General features: G+C 50.3%; 1 protein-coding gene across 2 annotated transcripts; it reads right to left on the bottom strand.

Annotated features, from left to right (window-relative positions):
* Positions 1–16698: 16698 nt before the first annotated feature.
* On the bottom strand, positions 16699–23653 carry LOC100349300 (zymogen granule membrane protein 16-like). Of its 2 annotated transcripts, XM_070064769.2 has the most exons (3): positions 18131–18185; positions 17857–17989; positions 16699–17082 (listed from the first exon to the last, which is right to left on the bottom strand). In XM_070064769.2, the coding sequence occupies exons 1-3, from the start codon at positions 18183–18185 to the stop codon at positions 16725–16727; spliced, it is 546 nt and encodes a 181-aa protein (XP_069920870.2). In that variant the 3' UTR covers positions 16699–16724. The 2 variants fall into 2 exon arrangements, 1 of the variants encoding a protein (XP_069920870.2); XR_016225875.1 differs by lacking the exons at positions 16699–17082; positions 18131–18185 and adding an exon at positions 23448–23653 and having other exon boundaries at positions 17962–17989.
* Between the last annotated feature and the right edge of the window lie 1268 nt (positions 23654–24921).

The following is a 24921-nucleotide window of genomic DNA, read 5'->3' as shown; positions in this document are numbered from 1 at the left end:
GAAGCTGTCCGACTAGAAAGGCCTGAGTCCACCCCCTCCCCCGTCTCCCCTCTCCCCACACCCATCAGGGAGACTTATTCTGGAAGCCTCCCCAAGAATTCCACACACAGAGAACACACGCTGAGAACAGCAGGGGCTTGGGCTGCGCGGGCTGCCGGCTCTCATTGCTGGTCTGTAAGGCTTGTTTGCTTGTCCGTCCTCCTTAAGTTAACTTCCTAAGAGCAGGCCCCATGAAGACTGCCGGTCGAGTCCTGGCGTACAGATACTCAGTAAATGGGGCTTGGAGTCATAGTTTCATTGGTAGCCAAAATGTCCTAAATTCACTTTAGCGCGGACAATGTATGTTTGTCTTGCCTTTTTTTTTTTTTTTTAATTTTTAATGTGTTCTTTATTTGAGAGGCAGAAAGAAAGGGAGTGAGAGCTCCAATCTGCTGGTTTACTCCCTACCTTTGAAGAGTTAAAATTGTATATGTGCGGATGTAAAAAGTTAAGCTTAAGCTTACAGGTTTAAACCTTCCTGGTGCAGCTGTGAAAATAAGACAGAGTAAAGTAGCACCTTGACAGTAGGGACTCCATTTTGGAGCACTTGAGACTGCATTCTGGGAAAGCAACCCCCCACCCCCCCCCACCGTGAGACTCTGGTCTGAAACTATGATCTCAACTAGTCGGACAATAGCAGTGCACTACATCACCCTTGGCAATGCACAAAAACCCCCTAGCATGATTGCTCAAGCTTAAAAGTAGAAAGGTTGCACCTGGGTTACCTGGGCTAATAATGAAGATGTGATTTGTCTATGTCTTAAGATCATAATTGCTGATTGTAAGATATTAGCAACCGCTTAGCAACTGTGTATTCTCCCCCCCTCTCCCGGTTTTGCGGTTTTTGCCTTTATAAACCCTAACCTTTGGTTATTCGGGGCTGCTCTGTTCATGATGATCAGACAGCCCCAGCATGGTGGATAATCAATAAAACTTCCCCGTGCTGTTTGCATAAGAGACGTGTCTCTTGGTGACGTTTTTCGGGTGGTCGACTCTGACACCTTCTTGCAACAGCTGGGCTGGACCAGGCTGAAGCTGGGAGCCAGGAAGAGAGAAAGTTCTTCCATCCAATAGTTCCCTCCCCAAGTAACCAGAATGGCTGAAGCTGGGCTGAGCTGAAGCCAGGAGCCAGGAGCTTCTTCTGGGTCTCCCACATGGGTGCAGGTGCCCAGACACTTGGGCCATCTTCCACTGCTTTCCCAGGCCATTAGCAGGGAGCTGGATTGGAAGGGGAGCAGACGGGACTTGAACTGGTACCTATATGGGATGTCAGCACTGCAGGCAGAGGCTTAACCTAGTGTGCAGGGTCTGAGTCCACCCAAACGCGGATGGACTGGGTCCCAGGAAAGGCAAGTGCGCCACTCACCCGTTCCCCAGCCTCCCGATCCCGGAGACAATCGGACGCAGCGGGAAGTCGAGTCAAGCAGGAACTCGTTTATTGCACGCGTAGTAAAACCTTTTAAAGCACAAAACTGCACGATTATTGGGTCAGAGCATAAGGACCAACCAATTGCTTAAAAGGTCATTTTATGGGGCGATTTTTTACGGAACCAGCCATATGTCTGTAGACTTGTCATCAGTCGTCGTCATCTCTCCTGATGCTGCACGGCCAATGAGCTTTGGTGGTAAACAACCTCGGGTTCCACCCACCTTACTTCCTTTGGGCGCCATCTTTGGATTGCCTCGTGCGCCTAATATCGCTGCACTAGTAGGCCACAGTGCCGGCCCTGGAAGCTAGTGAAGGGTTAAAAAGTTAAAAGCTACTCCCCCCCCAACCTCCTCTGGTGAACTTTCCTGACCTTGTTAGACTTGTTCTGCATAGCCATTAATCAGTAAATTACCCCAATGTGAGCGTAACCTCAGTTTCACCTAAGTGAGATAGAAGAAGTCACCATATATCTCTGCCTCCTGGACCCCTGACTCCACCAGGTGTCCCTTATCGCCATTCGGCTGCGTTCCTAGGTATCATCAAGGCAGTTCCTGCAATCTTGTGTGGCCCTCCCTTTTGGCAATAGGAGGCTTTTTGATACTCCCTGTGTTCATAAATCAACTGATTGTAAAATCACTTAACTTGTGTCAATTGTTTACTCTATACCACTGTCTGCTCTACGCAATGATTGATTTTCTTTGTTTAAACGTGTATAAAAACCCCAACCCAAGACTATTCGAGGCCGCTCGCCTGTACTGGGACGGGGCCCCGACATGTCGGAACATCAATAAACTTGACCCTTTGTTAATTACATGAGAGAAGGTCTCTTGGAGCGTTTTTGGGATGGCAAGAGCAATTCAACTCTAATTCGACTGTAACATATGGAGGTTCCACCGAGATGGCTCTGCTGCCCACGGACGTCTCCAACGGACATCTCTCGGGGTAAGTAAAGGCGCCTAAAGGATAGGGACTCTGTGCACGTGCATTTCTGTTTCTGTATCTGGTTCAGGCCTGAAGCGGTTTCGGGCTGGCACGGTAGACGTTGGGCTGGCAGACGTGCCCGGAAGCCACAACGCTACAGCCTCGAGGGACGCCTCGGGAGGACCGGGAGACTGAGGACGCTCAGCGAAACTCCCATCTGGAATTCCCGCGGTCGGGAATTTGGTGCCAGCATCAGTATTCATCCTTTCTCTTTCAGGTTTTACTTCTATTGCATAAACTGTTTTCAGACTCACATTTTGTATTGCCGGCATTGTCACAGGGCTCTGATGCGGTTCCAGAGTCTGTGTTTGTCTGTTTGTGTGTGGCATTGTCGCGAGACTCTGAAGTGGTCCCAGAGTCTGCATTTGTAGGTTCTGAAGTGGTTCCGGAACTTGCATTCGTATCTGTGTCTGTGTGTCAGTGTGGTTCTCGGACCCCATCTGGGACTCTGTAGGGGGCCAGGCTCCCCACCTCTGTAGGAACGCAGCGGGTCGCTCCGCAGGCGTGAGGCCGATGTTCCATTTTTTGTCTTTTTTGTTTTGTTCAGTGCCTTTTTGTGAGTCTCTTTGGTGTTTGTTTTTGGCTATTTGTATTTGCCTTTCTGAAATTCAGACAATGGGACGGATTTAGACAACTCTTAGAAAGGGAGACTAACCACCCTTTGTTCTGCAGATTGGCCTACCTTTGAAGTAGGGTGGGCGCCTGAGGGCACCCTTGACATCCTGGTCTGGCAAGATCTGGTAAAAACTCCCTTTCCTGGTTAAAGCCTCTTTTACTCCCTCAGAAACAACCTTCAAAAAAAGATTTTAGTCGTCCAGGACCGTCCCAGCAAAGCAGATAAAACAAACTAAGACTTCAGCCTCGGCGCCGCTCTATTCTGTTTTACAGGGCGACTCTGAAGATTTGATTTTCCCTCCTCCCTACCAGCCGCCCGGCCCTGGCTGTGGGGCCGGCAGAGGGGGCCACAGGAGAGGGTACCAGAAGCAGCTCCCCAGGGGCCAGCAGATCCCTCCACTCCCCCTTCACAGGCAGCAGGGAAATCCCTGCTGTGCCATTAGCAAGTGCTGAAACCCCCTGTGTGTTCAAACAAAGCTGGCCCTTTGAGCCTCAACCTGCAGGACTCAGCTGGGGCCCAGGAATGGCAGGCGGAGGATGGGAAGGCGCGCCTCCTGACTTATTCCTCAGGACCCTAACTCCCCGAGCCATACCCGTCCCCCCAGACTGACTCCCCATGGCTGACCAAATGGGGCAAATGGATGGATCTCCTGGACTTCAGGACCCGGTAAGTCACCCTGGGGCACTCAGTACTCAGGCCCGCCTTTGTGCGGAAGGGGGGTTTCTGTTGCCCCTCTACCAGGGACCTGCCTGGTGTCTGCAATGGAAAAGAGCGTGTGTGTGGTGTAAATGTGTTTGTGGCTCCACGGCCCTGCAGCTACAGAGTCTAAATGGGCCATAACCTGCAGCTCCGTGTTCACCAGGCGGGCGAAGCAATCTCACTCCGGATCAGTGCCTGTTCCGGAGGTCTTTATCTCTTGTTTTGTACAACCAAGGGGGACACATTATGGGAAAATTCCATTCAGAACCAACTGTTCTAAACTATATAATAAAAACTTTAAAAATGTTGTCTTAATTTAAAAATTCTTAACAGGTTATTCCAAAATGTAAATGGGTTTTTATCAGCTCTTTTCTGTGCTGCTATCCCTGACTTATCTGATGAGAGTGTTCACCTGTCTTGAAGGTTTCATGTTTTATTATTTGTAGTACTGAGACTACGTTGTTTATCTGTTTTTAATGTTTGAGTAATTACCCAACTGATCAAAAATGTACTAATTTTGGCTAAATGGTTTGACTCTGACAGCTTAAATTCTAAATCGAGTCTTCCAACTTTGGGCTTCCAGTTGGATCCCTGGAACTCTCAAAGGATGAGACTCTGAATTTGTTAAAGTAACAGCTGCTTGAGTCAATTCAGACTATGTGAAATGTATTAAAATGTTATAAATGGTGTCAGACCTATGCTGTATTCATGTTTTTACTTTCCAGCTAAAATGGTCTTATAAAAATAAGAGTAAATTCTGTGTATACAAGCCTTTATGTCGTTAACTAAAGTAAGCCAATGCAGATTGGTTCAGAAAATTGAGGTAATGCAAATGCCCTTCAGTTTGCTCAGTGGCTTGCTTGCTCAGTTTTACATGTCTTTGATGTGTTTAAACTTGTTTCTCTTAATGATAAAGATCTTTTCAAAGTTGTAACCATGCACTAGTGACCGTGTTTACTGCTCAGGAGGTGTTGTCCTTATATTACTTAAAAGCATGGAAATGTAATTTTGACTTTTACTTCAGATACTGGTATGGTATTCATTAATAACTCTGTGTCTTAAGTCATCTAGGCATCAGTACTAAGTAAAACTTGGAAAGGTGTATTATGTGTACTTTTAACATCTCAAATTCGATAAGAGAGACTGTTTGAGTCTGTTAGCATGTATTCTCATAGGTTGTCCACACATGACAATTCAAGGCTATATAAAAGTAACTACAGATGTAAAGTTTCCAAAGGTATAAACAAGTCATAAAAAGTTTTAAAATGTTAAAAAAAAAAAAAAAAAACCTCCAAAAATCAGGGACGGGGTTGAGCACCCCCTTGACTGACATCATAGAGGCTGCCTCCTTGGTCCACTTTATTAGAGACCAGGAAAATGAGGAGCAAGCTAGCAGCAGGAGCGATATAAGGATGGGCAACAGGCCAATCAGTGGCTGCTTTACACGGTGATCCACTGTCAAGGAAACCCAGCAAAGCCAATGTACCCCAAATGGCACCTGTTGCTGACATAAGGAGCCAGGGCATTGGGCAAGCAGCTGTTGTAACAGCGACTGCCTTCTGTCAACTCTGCCAAGAGCAAGGCTACTGGACATGGAACTGCCCTGGGTGTCGAAGGACTCCTGGTTCAGAACCGCAGACCCTGTGGCCCTGAGCTAAAAAGCCTTTGGCTCTGCCCAGCTTCCAGCTCCAGCCACTGCTATTGGGGATGGCCTAGGGTCAGTAAAATGCAAGTTGCCTATTTCTATCAGCCTCCTATTCAGCTCTCCTCCTAGTCCAGCCATGTAATGCAAGTCAACAGGGGGCCTCCCTTAAGGGAGATTTGCATCTCTTACAATTCTCTTAATAGCACCCCATGGATAGGTCTGGGCCTCACACACCCAGCCAGGCCTTAAAAATAAACTTAAAAAGCCCTCCCTGCCAGTTCCAGGGGAAAGTGGTCCCCTCCACTCCTTTACTGAGACTATAGACTTGATCTATACCAGCAGAAGGGACCTAAAAGATAGCCCCCTGACTAACACAGATAAAGTTTGGTTCATAGATGGAAGCAGCTTTGTCAGACGGGACCTGCTTCTCAGGGTATGCAACAGTTACAGCATGCTCTGCCCCCAGGAACTTTTGTTCATTTAGCAGAACTGATTGCCTTAACCAGAGCTCTAGATCACACAGGGGATTTGTAAGGCACCTTCACTCTGCATGGAGACCTCAGACTTCTGGTAAGGTAGAAAGAGCCAACCAGGCACTATGGAAAACATCACAAGGATAAAAATGTGTGCTTGGTAAGTAAGGTTTAGAAGGAAAGAGTGTTCTTGGCAAAAAGGGTTAAAAAGAAAAGAGCTTTTTAAATAAGAAAAGGACATGGTTTGTAAGAATCCTGGTGGCTAGTTTACTCTAAACTAAAATAAAAATGATAAAATGTTTCAAGTAAGTTAAAGAGGGTGTGTGAAGTCACAAAAGGTTATAAAAAAAATTAGACATGCTAAGTGCTGTTCTGGGGGGTGTCTGTGCCATGTTCTAGGAAAAATGTTGTCTCTGGGTCAATCAGACTAGACAGGTACAAATCCAAATTTTCCTGGAAAAAGCCAAACAGCTCCAGGACCAGGCAAAGCAGGGCTGGGATTTCTGGCCTGATATCTGGTCACGGAAATCCTGGCTGTTTCCTCTCATTGGCCCAATAACTTCTGCAATCTTGATGCTTCTCTTTGCACTGTGTGTTTTTAATGCCCTTGTTCGTTTTGTCTCTAACAGACTAAAAGCTGTTAAACTCCAAATGGTCATCAGGCAAGGCTTCCAGCCCATTCCACTGGACTACCTGAACAGCCCTCTGGACCGAGCGGCACCGTCTTTCCAAGGCCACTGTTGCACACCATAAGACAGGTAGCAAGAGGAAATACCCAAACCCCCCCTCGACGCCCACATGCCAGCTTCGAAGAAGTTACAGAAAACGGAACTCCATCCATAATCCCAAAGAAGAATTTTGGGTATTACCTCTTGAGGGGAAAATATTAGACAGAAGGTCAGTTATGAGCTTATGTGTGTGTGACATAAAGGCCTAATGTGTCCAGCATATGCATCTGCACCTCAGTCATCCTGACAATGTTTCACTGGAAGCCCGGCCTTTGCATCCTGCCCTGCCCCCTTCTACCTGATAACCTGCCAGGTGGAGATCCCCACACCTTCTGCCTGACAAATCTTCCACAACCTCCCAGATACAGCCCAGTATCTGCATTTCAGTATTGCAGAACAGGCGGGGGTTGAATCTCATTTTCATAGAGGAGGGGGGGTTATGCGCAGCCCTTAAGGAGGAATGCTGCTTCTATGTAGACAAGACAGGGGTGGCGAGGGACAACATGGCTCAACTACGTAAACGCTTAGAGGAAAGACAGTGGGACAGACTTCAGCAATAGGGATGGTTTGAGTCATGGTTCACTAAGTCTCCCTAGCTAAAAATGTTAAACTCATGGTAATTCGTCAACAATATGTAACACATGGGAAAGGGGAAACAGATGGTCTCTAAGATTAGAGACCCTGGCCTAAGAGGAGTGGGGAATGAAGGGTTAAAAAGTTAAAAGCTGCTCCCCGCCCAACCTCCTCTGGTGAACTTTCCTGACCTTGTTAGACTTGCTCTGCATAGCCATTAGTCAGTAAATTACCCCAATGTGAGGTAACCTCAGTTTCACCTAAGTGAGATAGAAGAAGTCACCATATATCTCTGCCTCCTGGACCCCTGACTCCACCAGGTGTCCCTTATCGCCATTCGGCTGCGTTCCTAGGTATCATCAAGGCAGTTCCTGCAATCTTGTGTGGCCCTCCCTTTTGGCAATAGGAGGCTTTTTGATACTCCCTGTGTTCATAAATCAACTGATTGTAAAATCACTTAACTTGTATCAATTGTTTACTCTATACCACTGTCTGCTCTACGCAATGGTTGATTTTCTTTGTTTAAACGTGTATAAAAACCCCAACCCAAGACTATTCGAGGCCGCTCGCCTGTACTGGGACGGGGGCCCCAACATGTCGGAACATCAATAAACTTTACCCTTTGTTAATTACATGAGAGAAGGTCTCTTGGAGCGTTTTTGGGATGGCAAGAGCAATTCAACTCTAATTCGACTGTAACACTAGGAATTCAATCTGGGTCTCCCCCCATGGGGGGCAGGGGCTCGAGGACTTTAAATCATCATCTGCTGGGGCCAGCACACACAGATGTGGGAACACACACTTCCACACTCTGACCCCCACTGGCTTCTCTCCCTGAGAATTTCAGCTCGCCTTGAGCACGCTGAATCTGCCGGTGAGCTTGGCTTGGCTGTCACGTCCAGAAATCTAGGCCAACCCATCCTGGGTATTGCCTGATCATTGTCCTTGAAACCCAGCCCAGAAGTGAAGTCATTCTTTGGGAATCGCTGGGTGAACACTGGGTGAAGAGACAGCATGGCTCCCCCCTGGGAGGTGTGCCTTCTGTACCCCCCCTCCTGAAACAATTCCATCTGTCCGTCTGCAGAGATCCCAGGTTTCCACGGGGATGATGCTTCAGCTGAGCCCTGTTGGAATAGTCAAAGTGACCCAGACAGAAGGTGTTCCAACGTCAAGGGCCAAGGCTGTGGATCCCAGCACCTGGTAGAGAGCCAAAGCACTGGATTCACAACATGGACTCTCCCAGCTGTTCTGCTTCCAATCCAGCCCCCTGCTAATGCACCTAGGAAGGCAGCAGAGGATGGCCCAAGTGCTCGGGCCCCTGTGGCCCACATGGGAGCCCCAGATGGAATTCCTGGCTCCTGGCTTCAGCCTGGCCCCAGGCCCAGCTGTTGCGGCCATGTAGGGGGATGAACCAGAGGATGGATGATCACTCTCTCTCTCTTCCTCCCTCTGGCCACTCTGCCTTTTAAATCAACACATCTTGCAAGAAAGTAATAAACAGACTCTCTTTGAGTACATATTTATGGGGCACTTTTTGGTGTTTCAATATATGTATGCACCGTATGTGGATCGAATGAGAGTGGTTAGCGTATCACCTCATAGATTTATTATCACTCCCTGGTGGAAGCACTCAAACCTTCTTCTAGCTGTAATATCCAACACCTTCTTGTTAACCAGGTCACCCTACCAGGCCACACCCCTCTTCTCTTAGTGTCCCTTTGTAGCTGCTGGCATCCTCCCCCTCACCTCCCTCTTCCACCCCTCCCCCATCTCTCCCAACCACTGTTCTACAACTGACCACTATGATGTCAGCATTTTTGAGATTCCCCCATCTGAGTGAGGCCCTGGGTGTTTGTGCTTCTGTGTCTGGCCACACTGTCCTCCAGGTTTGTTTGTCCTGGATGTCTCGAGGGCCAGGACTTCCTTCTTTTCCTGGGTGAACGGGATCTCACTGTGTAGAAACACCATGTTTTTCTCTCTCCGTTCATCTGCCGATGGGCGTTCAGGTTGATTTAAAAGCTTGGTTATTGTGAATGACGCTTCAGCTAACACAGGGATGTAGTCACAGGACTCTGGACAGACAGATGGAGGGACAGACAGGTGGCCCAGGACAGACAGACGGATGGACCAATGGACAGATGGATGGATGGGTGGATGGTCAGATGAATGGATAAATAAGTACATACATAGGTCAGTCAGGGAGCTATGGCTTTGTCTCATTGTGAGATTAGGGCACATGTAATAAAGTTAAGTCTGGAAAGTTGGGTTTTGGGGGCTGACACCATGACATGGTGGGTAAAGCTGCCATCTGAGGAGTGAACCAGCGAATGGAAGATCTCTCTGTCTACCTCTCTCTGTGACTCCTTCAAACAAACAAAATAAATCTTTGTTTCTTAAAGAATAGTTTAGCACAAGGTTGCCCATCAATGTGTATTGCATGAAGGATGAGGGGCAGCTCTCCCCTCCCCGACCCTGCAGCCCTGTCCCCTGTCTTGGCACCTGACCGGGCCCTGGTACACTGCAGGACACACCGTGTGCCACGCTCTGCCCTCCAGGATGGTGCCGGTCAAGGCTGAGCAAACCTCCCTGTGTTGCCATGCCCTTCCAACCGGGGGGACTCTGACTTACAGACGTTTGGCCATGGTCCCACAGTTGGTGGCTCAGCCAAGCCATCTGGCACTCCTAAAAGCTCCCGGGGGGCTCCCGATGCTGAGAACAGGGAGCCAGTGCCCTGCATTTCAGCTGAGTTGCCTGATGAGCTAAACGTTCCAACTCTGCAGTCTTGGGGAGCCTGCGACTGCACTGCAGTGTGCTTCCAGGAGACACCAATGGGGTGACCCTTGGACCGGAAGTGTTGTACAACAGATCCTTCTGGAATGGTGGCAATGTGGCTGTTAGGTAGGAAGTCAGTTATGAGCTTATGTGTGTGCGACATAAAAGGCCTAAAGAGAAGACCTCTATGACCAGCATATGCTGCATCTCAAAGTCATCCTGATGGTGTTTCAGGGGCAGCCTGGTATTCACATCCTGCCCTGCCTGACCCCTTCTACCTGATATCTCTCAGGTGCAGCCCAGTATCTGCATTTCAGATACCCTGCTCCAGATCCCAATCCTCTAGGGGGTCCTGCCCACCCTTCCTCCTGGCTGATAACATTTGCATCCATAAAGTCCTTTGTTTCAGACCTTCAAGAGAAAACTCAGGTAGAAGTTTTTCTATTTACATCCAAAAAGCCCTTTGTTCCAAGGGGAACAGAGGTGGGGAAGCAAGACCCATCTCCTTAAAAACCCCCGACCTCAACCCGACTGCACGCTCAGCCCTCTGCCTCTCTGCTGAGTCCCCTGCCTGGTCTGGCCAGGCGTAATCTCTGCACTCAACTATGTAACCTCGCTCCTTCTCCCCCCCGCCCCCCCCCCGAGTCCGAGCGACTGGGCACTCTCTCTCAGGTCCTGTCTGGAGAGGTGCCCATCCGTTCTTACGGATGTCCCTTCCCTAATAAACTTTGCTACTTTTACCTCCCACTACTCTCTGTCTCACGCCCGAATTCTTTCTTGCGCGAAGACAAGAACCCTGCAATTTCTCCGGTAACAATTTTGGCAACCACGAAGGGATTTTGAGGACATCGGAGGTCAGTATTCCTTCCCTCAAGCGGGAACGATCTGTGGAAGTGACCATTGAGTGTTCCGCACCCCACAGCTCTCCGAGAACGCGGAGTCCCCCCGGCCATGGCTTAGCTACGGCCGAAACTCCAGAGGGATTGTAAGGAACGGGAGGGAAATTAGGAAGGGCAGTTGTCTGAGAGCCTGGAGACCCCCTGAGCTCTCTTCAGCTTCCCGGCAGCCGGACTGCGACCCGAGGACCAGGTCTCTCTCTCTCGGAGGGACGCCTGGTCACGCTGCCTACTGCTACGCGAGCAGGGCTTAGCTTCGGTCGAGGCTAATATTGGCCCTCCAGGTAAACTCAGACAACTAGGTAGTGGGTAACCTTGAGCGATAGGAGATTTTGAACCCCACTCAGCCCCCAGACAGGAGGGCCTTTCCCTATGCTCTCCTCCAGCTGAGATTCATAGCGGAAGGTGAGGGCACGTCTAGTCCTCCATTGCTTTCTGCCTTCCTCCTCCTCCCGGGGCTCCCTCCCCCACTCTTTTGCTCTCCTCATCTCCATTCCTATACCACTGGCCAGGAGAAAGGGAGAGGGAAATTCCACAGGTCTCTCCACCTAAGGGAAAAGCTGTTACCTGTTAACCCTTCCCAACCTGGTAGAAAGTTTTCCGTCTTTGCAGCTTATGGTAGCTCTGGTGCGTCTTAAAGTTTTTGTGAACTATTCCTGTTGCTAAGCTTTGATTGCCTGAGGACTAAATCTGGAAAAGAGCTAAAGTTTACTATCTGTTGTAATTGACTGAGTGTCTGCAGTAGTCCTAATTGATCTGGCTTTGGTTGAATTATAGGAGGTCCCCAGCACTCTTGGTGAAATGGCGCACCTACCCAACCCCACGGCTAGTCCTGCCAGGCCCCGGTGTGCGCAGTCTTCCCTGTAAATGGGGGACCACACCCTTTCTCTGCACTTTATTCCAGTCCTCGTGGCCTGCCGCACCCAGGCAGGCACAGCCAGATATCTCTAGGGAGCGCGCCCCCAGGGCAGCTTTTTTCCTCCCCGGGAGGAAGTTCCAATTCAGTACCACTGCTGGCCTCACCTAAGGGAGCAAGACCCTTAATCCATCAACCTTTCCAACCTGATGGGTTTTTCTCTTTGCAGTTATGGACGCCTAAGCAATGGGCTCATACGCTGATGACGAGTTCTTTTCTGTGCTGCTGTCCCTGACTTATCTGAGATCGTTCACCTGTCTTGAAGTTTTCGCGTTTTTATTGCCATTATGAGTCTTGATTGGGAAAACTGCAATGGGAAGTTGTTTACGTTAAACCGTTTGACTCTGACAGCTTAAATTCTAAACCCAAGGCTGGCGCCCTGGCTCACTAGGCTAATCCTCCGCCTTGGGGCGCCGGCACACCCGGTGTCCCGGTTGCCCCTCTTCCAGGCCAGCTCTGTGCTGTGGCCCGGGAGTGCAGTGGAGGATGGCCCAAGTGCTTGGGCCCTGCACCCCATGGGAGACCAGGAGAAGCACCTGGCTCCTGCCATCGGAGCAGCGCAGTGTGCCGGCCGCGGCGGCCATTGGAGGGTGAACCAACGGCAAAAGGAAGACCTTTCTCTCTGTCTCTCTCTCTCACTGTCCACTCTGCCTGTCAAAAAAAAAAAAAAAAATTCTAAACTGAGTCTTCCAACTTTGGGCTTCCAGTAGGATCCCTGGAACTCTCAAAGGATGAGACTCTAAAATTTGTTAAAGTAACAGCTGCTTGAGTCAATTCAGGTTATGTGAAATGTATTAAAATGTTGTAAACGGTGTCAGACCTATGCTGTATTCATGTTTTTGCTTTCCAGCTAGAGTGGTCTTATGAAAATGAGAGTAAATTCTGTGTATACAGGCCTTTATGTTGTTAACTAAAGTAAGCCAGTACAGTTTGGTTCAGAGAATTGAGTTAATGCACAAGCCCTTGGGTTTGCCCGGTGGCTCCCTTGCTCAGTTGTACATGTCCTTGATATGCTTTAAACTTGTTTCTTTTCAAAGTTGTAAACATGCACTAGTGTCCCTGTTGCTGCTCAGGTATTACCCTCATGTTACTTAAAGGCATGGGAAATGGAGTTTTGACTTTAATTCAGATAATGGTGTGGTAGTCATTAATAACTCAGTGTTTTAAGTCATCTAGGCATCGGTGCTAAGTAAAACTTGGGAAAATGTATTACGTGTACTTTTAGCATCTCAAATTCGATAAGAGAGACTGAGTTTGTTAGCATGTATTCTCAAAGGTTGTCCATACATGACAATTCAAGACTATGTAAAAGTAACTACCAGTGTAAAGTTTCAGAAGGTGTGAGTGAGCAAGTCATGAAAAGTTTTCAAATGTTTACGATTTTAAAATATTGTTTACGAGTTTTCTTCAAGTTGAGTGCTAATGCCAAAATTACACTGACCTAAAGTTGAAGTCTGATCTTCTGTTATAACAATGGGGTTTTTAAAAATTTGCACTAATGTTGGTAAATATCTGGAAATGGTCTCAATCATAAATCTTAAATCTGTTTTTGAAAAACTGTAACATCTCTTTTTAACAATGTCTGCTTAATCGGTTGCTCTGCCATTTCTAAAGTTAGGTCGTGTAAGCTCTTTTTGACTCTGTTAAATAATTCTGAGTTATGTGATGACTTTGTGTGCTAACTCTTATGTTCAAGGTTTTTTTTTTTTTATTTCTGGTTTAGTCAACAACAAGAGACCTAGAATTTATGTTCTGCCAAAGTAATCTATTGTGTACTCTACCGTCTCTGTTAAGTTCAGATTGATGAAAACCATTGTTACATATCATTATGATCAGGTCTGGTCTAAAAGTGTTAAAATCACCCTGACTAATGAATGGCTGTCATTTCAGGATGTTAAGGAATTCTGTTTTGACCAGATACTCTAAGTTCTCTTGGCACCTTTAACAGACTTTCTGAAAATCAAAGTTCTAAATTCTCTGGACTTGTGGTATCTCCAGAGGGCTCCTAGAGATGTCAAAAGATAGATCTCTCATCTTGCAGAGATAATAACCAATCAGGCTGTTTAGATTAAAAGTGATGCCAAGATGTGAAATGATGTTAAACTTCAGTTATAAATTGTGGGGAGCAACTCGGACTAGACTAAGTTACTGGAATTAAGACTTATTCTATGCATCTGCTCTCCCACAATATGGCGCTGGGAGAGGCGTAAACAACTTTTACACAGCTGCCTCCAGTTCGACCAATAACCTGCAGGAGCTGATCCTGCTCCTGATTGGAGGAGAGCAGCGTACTCGGCGTGTGGGTAGCAGAGTTGGGATTGGTGGAAGAGGACTATAAAGGAGGAGAGAGCCAACATGCACCAGGAACACCTGAGGAACATCTGAGCAGCCCCCGAGCTGGCCAGCGGTGTGCCGCTCCCCTGCGGAAGTGGGGAAAGTGGCAGGGGGGGCCGCCCCTCAATGGAGGTGGAGGGATGGCAGCAAACCCGGGGAGGGCCAAGCAGACAAGAGAACAGCGCGGGGTCCTGTGTCGTTCCTCCGCGAAGAGGGGGAGTGACAATAAATGTGTTTCTTTCTAGCTGCTCCAGTCTCTGGCTCAGAAGCCAGATCCTTTAAACAGGGGCTGACACAGTCTCCGTCCAGCTAACGCTGAACAACCTGGCATTGCTAGTTCAAATGTGGATCAAACAGAGGTCTAGCCAAAAGGGAGAAAGTGTTCCAAAAGAGACTTAGAGCCAACAGGGGATGGTTATGCGGCAGATGCTAGAGCACTGGGTTCCAGGAGCCCAAGAAAACTCTAGTGTCCACAGCTACACGGTGAAAGCCCGGAAGCCCAAAACCTAAACTTATGGGTTACACGGTAAGACTAGTTAAACCCGGAAACCCAGGCCCATAGCCCACTGGCTACATGGTAAATACCCAGAAGCCAAGGGATGGCAGAGACCTCTGCCACTATTTCTCCTCTCTAAGTCAGGCTATGCAGTAAGCACTGGTCAAATGCCAGTTAAATCTGAAAGCCCAGGAAGTCAGGCTAGAGACCCGACTCGCTGCCTCACTTCTCCTCTTTTCTCTTCCAGAAGGGAAGTTACTACTGTTCTGCAGGACTCTCCACTGTGATGTACGGTTTGATCCCCAGACCTGATGTAAGGGATGACTGACCTTTTCTGTAATAATGCCTGGCCACAGTATAGGGCCCCCAAACAGCATAGCCAGAAAAAGAGGTTAAACTATGAACTGATGTGACAGCTAGATCGATTTTTCGGTGTACGCGGTAAATGGGCAGAACTCCCCTTTTAAACCAAACTGAGGGATAGATAGGAAGTTGCACTGATGACCTCAAAGTATGCAAGCAGGTCACCACAGTGGATCTTACCTAAAGGGTCATAGTTCTCCTCATGGGCGCGGTCTTAACTCGCAGGAAAATACTAAGTGTCAGAATTTGCCCATGACCACAGTTTTTTAGCTCACCCTGATGTTAAAGAAATCTCCAAAAATCAGGGATGGGTTGAGCACCCCCTTGACTGACATCATAGAGGCTGCCTATTTAGTCTACTTTATTAGAGACCAGGAGAACGAGGAGCAAGCAAGCAGCAGAGGATGGGCAACAGGCCCATCCATGGCTGCTTTACACAGTGATCTGCCGTCAAGGAGACCCAGCAAGGCCAGTGCACCCCAAACAGCACCTGTTGCTGATATGAGGAGCCAGAGCATTGGGCAAGCAGGTGTCATGACAGCAAATGCCTTCTGTCAGCGCTGCCAAGAAAGGACATGCTTCTCCTTGCACCGTGTTTTTGGTTTTTGTTTGTTTGTTTGTTTTGTTTTGTTTTGTTTTGTTTTGTTTTTGTCTTTTTTTTTGACAGGCAGAGTGGACAGTGAGGGAGAGAGACAGAGAGAAAGGTCTTCTTTTGCCATTGGTTCACCCTCCAATTGCAGCCGAGGCCGGTGCACTGCGGTCGGCGCACCACACTGATCCGAAGGCAGGAGTCAGGTGCTTCTCCTGGTCTCCCATGGGGTGCAGGGCCCAAGGTCTTGGGCCATCCTCTATTGTACTCCCTGGCCACAGCAGAGAGCTGGCCTGGAAGAGGGGCAACCGGGACAGAATCCGTCGCCCCAACCGGGACTAGAACTCGGTGTGCCGGCGCCATAAGCGGAGCATTAGCCTATGAGCCACTGCGCTGGCCCTGTTTTTATTTTCTGTTTGTTAGAGAGGTGGGAGTGGGGGCAGAAGCTGGCGGAGAACTCATCCGGCTCTCCCGTGTGGGTGGCACTTGAACCATCCTGAACCGTCCCTGCTGCCTCCCAGGAGCCACGTCAGCAGGAAGGTGGAGTCAGGAATGAAACCCACTCGCTCTAATACGGGACATGGGTGTGTCTCAGCCACGGGCTTCTCATCTGCCTGAGCGCCAGTTCCCAGAGGGCTAAGCAAGAGCACCAGGTTAGGGGTAAGACGAGGAAGAACTGGCCTGGGGAATGGGGTGGAGTCCTTAAGCACAAACTGGGGCGAAACTTCAGCAGGGAGAGCGGATCTGGGACAGATGGGAGGACAGAGGTGCAGGCCACCCACCTGCAGCTGAGCTCCAGGGAGAGGGGACAGCCTTTGGTCAGAGAAGCCAGCCCCTTCTCAGGGGGGAGGGCGCCAGAGAGGCACACCTGGGGCTCGGCGGTGTGCCCCCGCTGAGCCTTCCCTTCAGAACTCCTGTTTGGACAGACATTCTCATGAGCTAACCCCGAAAAGAGTTGGTACAAACCAGCGTCACTCTCCTTGCGACGTACGGAAGAGCCCAGGATTCTCAACACCTGTCTCCCTCGTGCTCCCACTCTTAGCAGCAGGTAGCCAGAGCTGAGAGTCACACCGCCCTCCAAGAGTGGGTCCCGCCTGCACACACCCACATGCACACCAGCTTTAGCCATGTCCTTTTATTGAGCCATTTGTATGGAAATAGTGATCAGGGAGTTGTCACACCCCACCACGGGGCCCTGCCACGGAGGAGGCGGGCTCAGCAGTTGCTGGGGTAGTTTCTGGGATGGTGTCCCAGTGCAGGCCAATGGCGCTGACAAATAAGCCAGCTCGGCCACTGATGAATCGGAGCACGGCGTCCAGGTCCAAGGGGACAGCATAGAAGATTACGCCTCTGCCTTTTCCAAAGGAAAGGATGCGACCGTAGTTGGTGAAAAATTTCAGGGTCTTCAGATAGTTTTTGTACTTCCCAGAAACCTCGATCACTGACTCCCCTGGGTGCAGAAAGATCTCCTCCAGGTCTCCCAGGTTGCCACCCACATAGTCGCTCCACACCTGGCCATAGCGCACCTGGAGACTGGGACGGGTGGGAGGGCAGGAACGGGGACACTGATTAGGTCATCAGAGTTCAGGACCGTTTGGCCTGCACGTGGAGTCCTCCAAACTGGACGCTAGCATGAGCAGTCCCTGCTAGTTGCCCCAAAAGTGTAGGCCGGGTGAGCCCTGGAGGACCACACAAAGAACTTCAGCTCCTGGCCTGGCTGACAGCAGGTGCAGAGAAGGAAGGCAGCTTGCCCAGAGTCGCCCACACACAGCACATGGCAGGCCTTGAATTTGGAGTCCAGCCACCTACGATGCCCCTCCCCCATTCCCGCACTTGTGGAAGCAAAGGGATTTTCTAACAGCTGAGTGGCTCCCTTGTGGGAGAGGGAAGAGGCTTGTCCCTGCTGTCCCAGGAGGCAGATCCAGGATCAGGGGACACACTTTGGCTCTGCACGTGATAGAATTTTCTGACTAGCAATGGAGTGGGGACTGCTCAAGAGAGGCGTTGAGCAAAGTTGCAGGACACCCAGCAGGGATATTGGAAAGAAACTTTAAACCGCAGAAGGCGGGTGGGCTGGGCTGGTCGACTTCCAGGCCCCTGAGAGTTAGTGGTTATTAATGATTTGCCACCACCAGGCATATTCGGGGAGGGAGGAGTCCAAAGGGTACAGTTCTGGAAGCCGAGTCCTTTCACAGCTATCCCCGTATCCTGCCACACTAGGGACCTGTTGGTTGAGGCACAGGTGGCCCAGAGTGAAAGAGCACTTCCTGAGTTAGTAAGAGCTTGAGGAATGCGGAGGAGCCTTACCCCGCAATATTGAAGCTGTCAACCCGGACACGGATGGCTGTGATGGGGCCTTCCAGCTGGAGGCCGGAGTGGGAGAATGGCTCCCCTCTTCCACTTCCGTACTCGCCACTGTAGGAGGAGGCCCTGGCCTGGACTGCAGTGGAAAGAAAGGGGGGCTTGGAGGCAAAGACCTCCCAGTTCCCACCGCTCAGGGGCGGCCCTGCAAGCCTTGGCCACCAGCCGAGCAGGGGCCCCTTCCCACCTCCCGCCCCCAGAGTCCCAGCGGCTCACTTACTGGCACTGGCAGAGGCCGAGGCACAGAGAAGGCCCAGGAGCATGAAGGTCCACATCGCCAGGCTGCAGGGGGGAAGAAGAGAGCAGAGGGGGAGGTTTCCCCCTTTCCCTCTGGCCTCCGGGTGGCCTGACCCTTCAGCTCCCACCTAGCGAGACCCAGGCTCAAGGTGCACAGCACTGTCCACAGCCTGCAGTGCATCCTCCAGACCTGGTGTTCCTTGGTCTGCTCCAGCAAGGTCCAGCTCTCTGCTAGTGCCCTGGGAAGGCGGTGGAAGATGGCCCAAGCACTTGAGGCCCTGCACCCCCTTGGGAGACCTGGAAGAAGCTCCAGGCTCCTGGCTCAGATTGGCCCAGCTCTGGCCATTGCGGCCATGTGGGGGAGTGAACCAGCAGATGGGATCTTTGTCACGATTCTTTGTCCACCGACACACGCCTGGCCTTTCCCAGTCACCTGAGTGTCCCAGGTTCCTAGTCCTTCAACTGACAGCTGACACATCTCTATACCCAAGATAGCTTCAACCCAGGTGCCCACTTCAGTAACACTCCCTGCCACTCAATCCAGGCATCCCCTTCCCCAGACCAGATCAGATCTGAATCACCACCCCCTCAAAGGCAGACCCAGGAATCCCTAACACCTCTCACCTGGGAGCTTCAGGTGCAAGGTAACCCCTTAGAACCTTCCAGAACTTTTATACCAGCTCCTAGCCCTCCCTCCTGCTCCTTTTTTTTTTTTTTTTTTTTTTTTTTTTTTTTTTTTTTGACAGGCAGAGTGGACAGTGAGAGAGAGACAGAGAGAAATGTTTTCCTTTTTCGTTGGTTCACCCTCCAATGGTGCTGATCCCAAGGCAGGAGCCAGGTGCTTCTCCTGGTCTCCCATGGGGTGCAGGGCCCAAGCACTTGGGCCTTCCTCCACTGCACTCCCAGGCCACAGCAGAGAGCTGGCCTGGAAGAGGGATAACCGGGACTAGAACCCAGTGTGCCGGCGCCGCTAGGTGGAGGATTAGCCTAGTGAGCTGGGGCGCCGGCCCCTCCTACTCTTTATCAAGTGAAGCTCACCTCCTGAGCAAACAAGGTCAACCTCTTGGCATCAGGTGTTGGGCAGGGTCTGTCCCTCTCGTAAAGCTTACGGATGACAAGGTGGGGTCCACTTGGCTGAGTGCCAAGGCCAGGAGGGGCAGGACAAGCTTGAGGCATGGTCACCAGAAGCTTTTGATTAATTTATTTTATTTATTCAGTGTGGCAAGGGAGAGAGAGAGAGAGAGAGAGAGAGACAGAGAAGTCTTCATCCACTGCTTCACTCCCCACACGGCCGCAATGGCCAGAACTGAGCCGATCCGATGGACCGCTTTGGATGTTCCCCCATCTGGAGAGTGAACCATCACATGGAAGACCTCTCTCTCTCTGTCTCTCTCTCTCTCTCTCTCTCTGCCTCTTCTTCTCTGTGTAACTCTGACCTTCAAATAAATAAATCTTTAAAAAAAAAGAATTTTTCCCTCTCTTTCCTGATATTTTATTACAAAAAAAAAAAAAAAAAAGGCAAAAACACCCCAAGCAGGCAGTAAAGTTTAAAGAATGGCATGGCAAACACCCATACAACCATATACCACTTTATGGATTCTATCACATCATGGGGACTATCTTGTACATTAGCAAGGCTAGCCAGCCAGCCAGCCTCAACCTGCCAGCCCCTTCTCAAACCATCTCTGTCTCTGAGAAGGGTGACTTGGGCTGCAAGTTGCCCCCCTCCCAAGAGACGTCATTCTAGCGAGCATGAGGGAAGCTGAGGGGCTGAGGGGGTGCAGGTCCTCCTTGGGGCAGGGTGGGGCTGGGCTTTAGGTGCCCCCCTGCCCTGGACTCTCAGACACCATGGCAGAAAGGTCCTGGAGCCGTAGCCCACCCTTGGGTCTGGAACCTCGGAGTGGGTGTCAGACTCCTTCGGCCCCGCGAGGGTGGATCTCTCGCCACCTCAAGCCCCGAGTCCTCTTGTCTGGCGTCTCCAGAATTGCTACTCTTGTTTAGTTTATTTTCTCTTTGTTTCCAGAACACAGGACAATCAAACACCTATCTCCGAGAATTGCCCAGTCATATTATTGTATGTCATTTCATCCCCTAAAATAACGCGACACAGGTGTCATCCCGTATTTACTAACAGGAAACAGGCTGGCCTGGGGTGGGTGGCAGATTTGAATGTCCACCAGCTTCGCCCGCTATCGTGGTCTGGAAGTCTGTTTTTGGAGAGTGGCCATCAGCCAAGACAGCCACTCCCCGGGAGAGCCTCAAGCAGGACAAGGCTTCTGTTCGTGGGGCCAGGGGGCATCTGTCGGGTCAGACGGAGGAGGCAGCTGAAGGAAACGCATGAAATAACAGAAACAAGGGCTTTTTTATTATTATACTTGAAGATTCCAGAGGGGGAAGGTAACATGACTTGTATGGCCAGTGGGAAGGTTAGCAGGGAGGGACTGCAGAGAGAGAGAGAGAGAGAGAGAGAGAGAGAGAGAACCAAAGCTGTCATTGGGCCAGGGCATTCTCCAAGCAGGTTTCCCGTGGGGCGATCTAATTGGAGGGTTTAGCTCCAGCAGGCATGGTTCCTGGAGGCCATGCTGTGAAGGACAGATGGGCACCGCGGCCCCTGTGCACAGCCCGTGTGGAGTGGGGTCAGTGGAGTCAGTCATGTGGGTTGCATCCAGCTGTCCTACCAGGTGAAGGGCTGGTAACCGGGCCCCTGCTCCTGGGGTGAGCAGCCTGGACGCCACGGCAGCACAAACCCTGGGAACTCACTACCCTCTGAGGGCAGAGTGCAAAATCCTTTTGCAAGCATTTGGGTGTGTGAACCAGTGAATGAGAGTGCTTTCTCTCTCTCTCTCTCTCTCTCTCTCTCTCTCTCTCTCTCTCTCTCTGCACCTCATGTTAGAAAAACAAAAACAGGGCCGGTGCCGTGGCTCACTAGGCTAATCCTCCACCTAGCGGCGCCGGCACACTGGGTTCTAGTCCCGGTTGGGGTGCCAGATTGTGTCCCGGTTGCCCTCTTCCAGGCCAGCTCTCTGCTGTGGCCCGGGAGTGCAGTGGAGGATGGCCCAGGTGCTTGGGCCCTGCACCCCATGAGAGACCAGGAGAAGCACCTGGCTCCTGCCTTGGGATCAGCGCCATTGGAGGGTGAACCAACGGCAAAGGAAGACCTTTCTCTCTTTCTCTCTCACTGTCCACTCTGCCTGTAAAAAAAAAACACACACACACACACACACACACACACACACAGCACAGCTCCTGAGTTTCTCTGGCTTTCTGTATCCCCACATGACTGCCTTCTCCCCCTGCACACACTCCCACCATGATGCCTTGGCGAGATGCAGACCAAGGCCCTCACCAGGGGGGGAGTCAGTGGGGCTGCCAGGTCTTGGATTTTCAGCTGCAAAACCGTGAGCTGGAGAAATCTCCTCTGCTTTACAAAGGACCTGGGCTCAGATATTTTATTAAGCAATAAAAAACAGAACTCAGGTGATCTACCAAGGATGAAGCCTCCTGATGGAGAAAATAAACCAAATCTGCTGGGCTTGTTAGAGGAATTCTCCCTGACACAAAGCAACGACAGCGCCCCCTGATGGAAGGAATTCACCCCACGGCCACTTGGAGAGCACCTTATTCAGGGTAGAGGAACTAGATAAGGCTGATGCTAACAACTCGGACAGATAGGGATCCCTGCCTTAGGGTGTTTGATTGTCCTGTGTTCTGGAAACAAAGAGAAAATAAACTAAACAAGAGTAGCAATTGTGGAGGCATTCAGGGAGAAACCAGGAGATTTTTCACTGAGCTTCCTGTCCCTTGGGGACCATGTCCACTGGGCCTAGCCTCCTCTGGGCCTCTGGTTAGACAACATAGCCCAGAACCGTGACCTTGGGGGTTCCCATGCCCTCCATGAAGCTGTCCGACTAGAAAGGCCTGAGTCCACCCCCTCCCCCGTCCCCCCTCTCCCCACACCCATCAGGGAGACTTATTCTGGAAGCCTCCCCAAGAATTCCACACACAGAGAACACACGCTGAGAACAGCAGGGGCTTGGGCTGCGCGGGCTGCCGGCTCTCATTGCTGGTCTGTGAGGCTTGTTTGCTTGTCCGTCCTCCTTAAGTTAACTTCCTAAGAGCAGGCCCCATGAAGACTGCCGGTCGAGTCCTGGCGTACAGATACTCAGTAAATGTGGCTTGGAGTCATAGTTTCATTGGTAGCCAAAATGTCCTAAATTCACTTTAGCGCGGACAATGTATGTTTGTCTTGCCTTTTTTTTTTTTTTAATTTTTAATGTGTTCTTTATTTGAGAGGCAGAAAGAAAGGGAGTGAGAGCTCCAATCTGCTGGTTTACTCCCTACCTTTGAAGAGTTAAAATTGTATATGTGCGGATGTAAAAAGTTAAGCTTAAGCTTACAGGTTTAAACCTTCCTGGTGCAGCTGTGAAAATAAGACAGAGTAAAGTAGCACCTTGACAGTAGGGACTCCATTTTGGAGCACTTGAGACTGCATTCTGGGAAAGCAACCCCCTGCCCCCCACCGTGAGACTCTGGTCTGAAACTATGATCTCAACTAGTCGGACAATAGCAGTGCACTACATCACCCTTGGCAACGCACAAAAACCCCCTAGCATGATTGCTCAAGCTTAAAAGTAGAAAGGTTGCACCTGGGTTACCGGGGCTAATAATGAAGATGTGATTTGTCTATGTCTTAAAATCATAATTGCTGATTGTAAGATATTAGCAACCGCTTAGCAACTGTGTATTCTCCCCCCCTCTCCCGGTTTTGTGGTTTTTGCCTTTATAAACCCTAACCTTTGGTTATTCGGGGCTGCTCTGTTCATGATGATCAGACAGCCCCAGCATGCTGGATAATCAATAAAACTTCCCCGTGCTGTTTGCATAAGAGACGTGTCTCTTGGTGACGTTTTTCGGGTGGTCGACTCTGACACCTTCTTGCAACAGCTGGGCTGGACCAGGCTGAAGCTGGGAGCCAGGAAGAGAGAAAGTTCTTCCATCCAATAGTTCCCTCCCCAAGTAACCAGAATGGCTGAAGCTGGGCTGAGCTGAAGCCAGGAGCCAGGAGCTTCTTCTGGGTCTCCCACATGGGTGCAGGTGCCCAGACACTTGGGCCATCTTCCACTGCTTTCCCAGGCCATTAGCAGGGAGCTGGATTGGAAGTGGAGCAGACGGGACTTGAACTGGTACCTATATGGGATGTCAGCACTGACTGCAGGCAGAGGCTTAACCTAGTGTGCAGGGTCTGAGTCCACCCAAACGCGGATGGACTGGGTCCCAGGAAAGGCAAGTGCGCCACTCACCCGTTCCCCAGCCTCCCGATCCCGGAGACAATCAGACGCAGCGGGAAGTCGAGTCAAGCAGGAACTCGTTTATTGCACGCGTAGTAAAACCTTTTAAAGCACAAAACTGCACGATTATTGGGTCAGAGCATAAGGACCAACCAATTGCTTAAAAGGTCATTTTATGGGGCGATTTTTTACGGAACCAGCCATATGTCTGTAGACTTGTCATCAGTCGTTGTCATCTCTCCTGATGCTGCACGGCCAATCAGCTTTGGTGGTAAACAACCTCGGGTTCCACCCACCTTACTTCCTTTGGGCGCCATCTTTGGATTGCCTCGTGCGCCTAATATCGCTGCACTAGTAGGCCACAGTGCCGGCCCTGGAAGCTAGGAATTCAATCTGGGTCTCCCCCCATGGGGGGCAGGGGCTCGAGGACTTTAACTCATCATCTGCTGGGGCCAGCACACACAGATGTGGGAACACACACTTCCACACTCTGACCCCCACTGGCTTCTCTTCTTGAGAATTTCAGCTCGCCTTGAGCACGCTGAATCTGCCGGTGAGCTTGGCTTGGCTGTCGCATCTAGAAATCTAGGCCAACCCATCCTGGGTATTGCCTGATCATTGTCCTTGAAACCCAGCCCAGAAGTGAAGTCATTCTTTGGGAATCGCTGGGTGAACACTGGGTGAAGAGACAGCATGGCTCCCCCCTGGGAGGTGTGCCTTCTGTACCCCCCCTCCTGAAACAATTCCATCTGTCCGTCTGCAGAGATCCCAGGTTTCCACGGGGATGATGCTTCAGCTGAGCCCTGTTGGAATAGTCAAAGTGAACCAGACAGAAGGTGTTCCAACGTCAAGGGCCAAGGCTGTGGATCCCAGCACCTGGTAGAGAGCCAAAGCACTGGATTCACAACATGGACTCTCCCTGCTGTTCTGCTTCCAATCCAGCCCCCTGCTAATGCACCTAGGAAGGCAGCAGAGGATGGCCCAAGTGCTCGGGCCCCTGTGGCCCACATGGGAGCCCCAGATGGAATTCCTGGCTCCTGGCTTCAGCCTGGCCCCAGGCCCAGCTGTTGCGGCCATGTAGGGGGATGAACCAGAGGATGGATGATCACTCTCTCTCTCTTCCTCCCTCTGGCCACTCTGCCTTTTAAATCAACACATCTTGCAAGAAAGTAATAAACAGACTCTCTTTGAGTACATATTTATGGGGCACTTTTTGGTGTTTCAATATATGTATGCACCGTATGTGGATCGAATGAGAGTGGTTAGCGTATCACCTCATAGATTTATTATCACTCCCTGGTGGAAGCACTCAAACCTTCTTCCAGCTGTAATATCCAACACCTTCTTGTTAACCAGGTCACCCTACCAGGCCACACCCCTCTTCTCTTAGTGTCCCTTTGTAGCTGCTGGCATCCTCCCCCTCACCTCCCTCTTCCACCCCTCCCCCATCTCTCCCAACCACTGTTCTACAACTGACCACTATGAT

This window comes from Oryctolagus cuniculus, chromosome 19 (assembly GCF_051225735.1).
Source record: "Oryctolagus cuniculus isolate XC-2025 breed Fujian yellow rabbit chromosome 19, ASM5122573v1, whole genome shotgun sequence".
NCBI classification, from domain to species: domain Eukaryota; kingdom Metazoa; phylum Chordata; class Mammalia; order Lagomorpha; family Leporidae; genus Oryctolagus; species Oryctolagus cuniculus.
Note: the sequence above shows the minus strand (reverse complement) of the source record. Positions and strands in the feature narration are given on the sequence as shown.

Bases quoted from the DNA above. Each gene is read 5' to 3' on its own strand.
- LOC100349300 (XM_070064769.2), bottom strand. From the start codon at position 18,185: ATGTGGACCTTCATGCTCCTGGGCCTTCTCTGTGCCTCGGCCTCTGCC. The intron at 17,990-18,130 runs GTAAGTGAGCCG...TTTCCACTGCAG, and splicing joins CTCGGCCTCTGCCAGTGCCA to TCCAGGCCAGGGCCTCCTCC. The intron at 17,083-17,856 runs GTAAGGCTCCTC...CACCCGTCCCAG, and splicing joins GACAGCTTCAATATTGCGGG to TCTCCAGGTGCGCTATGGCC.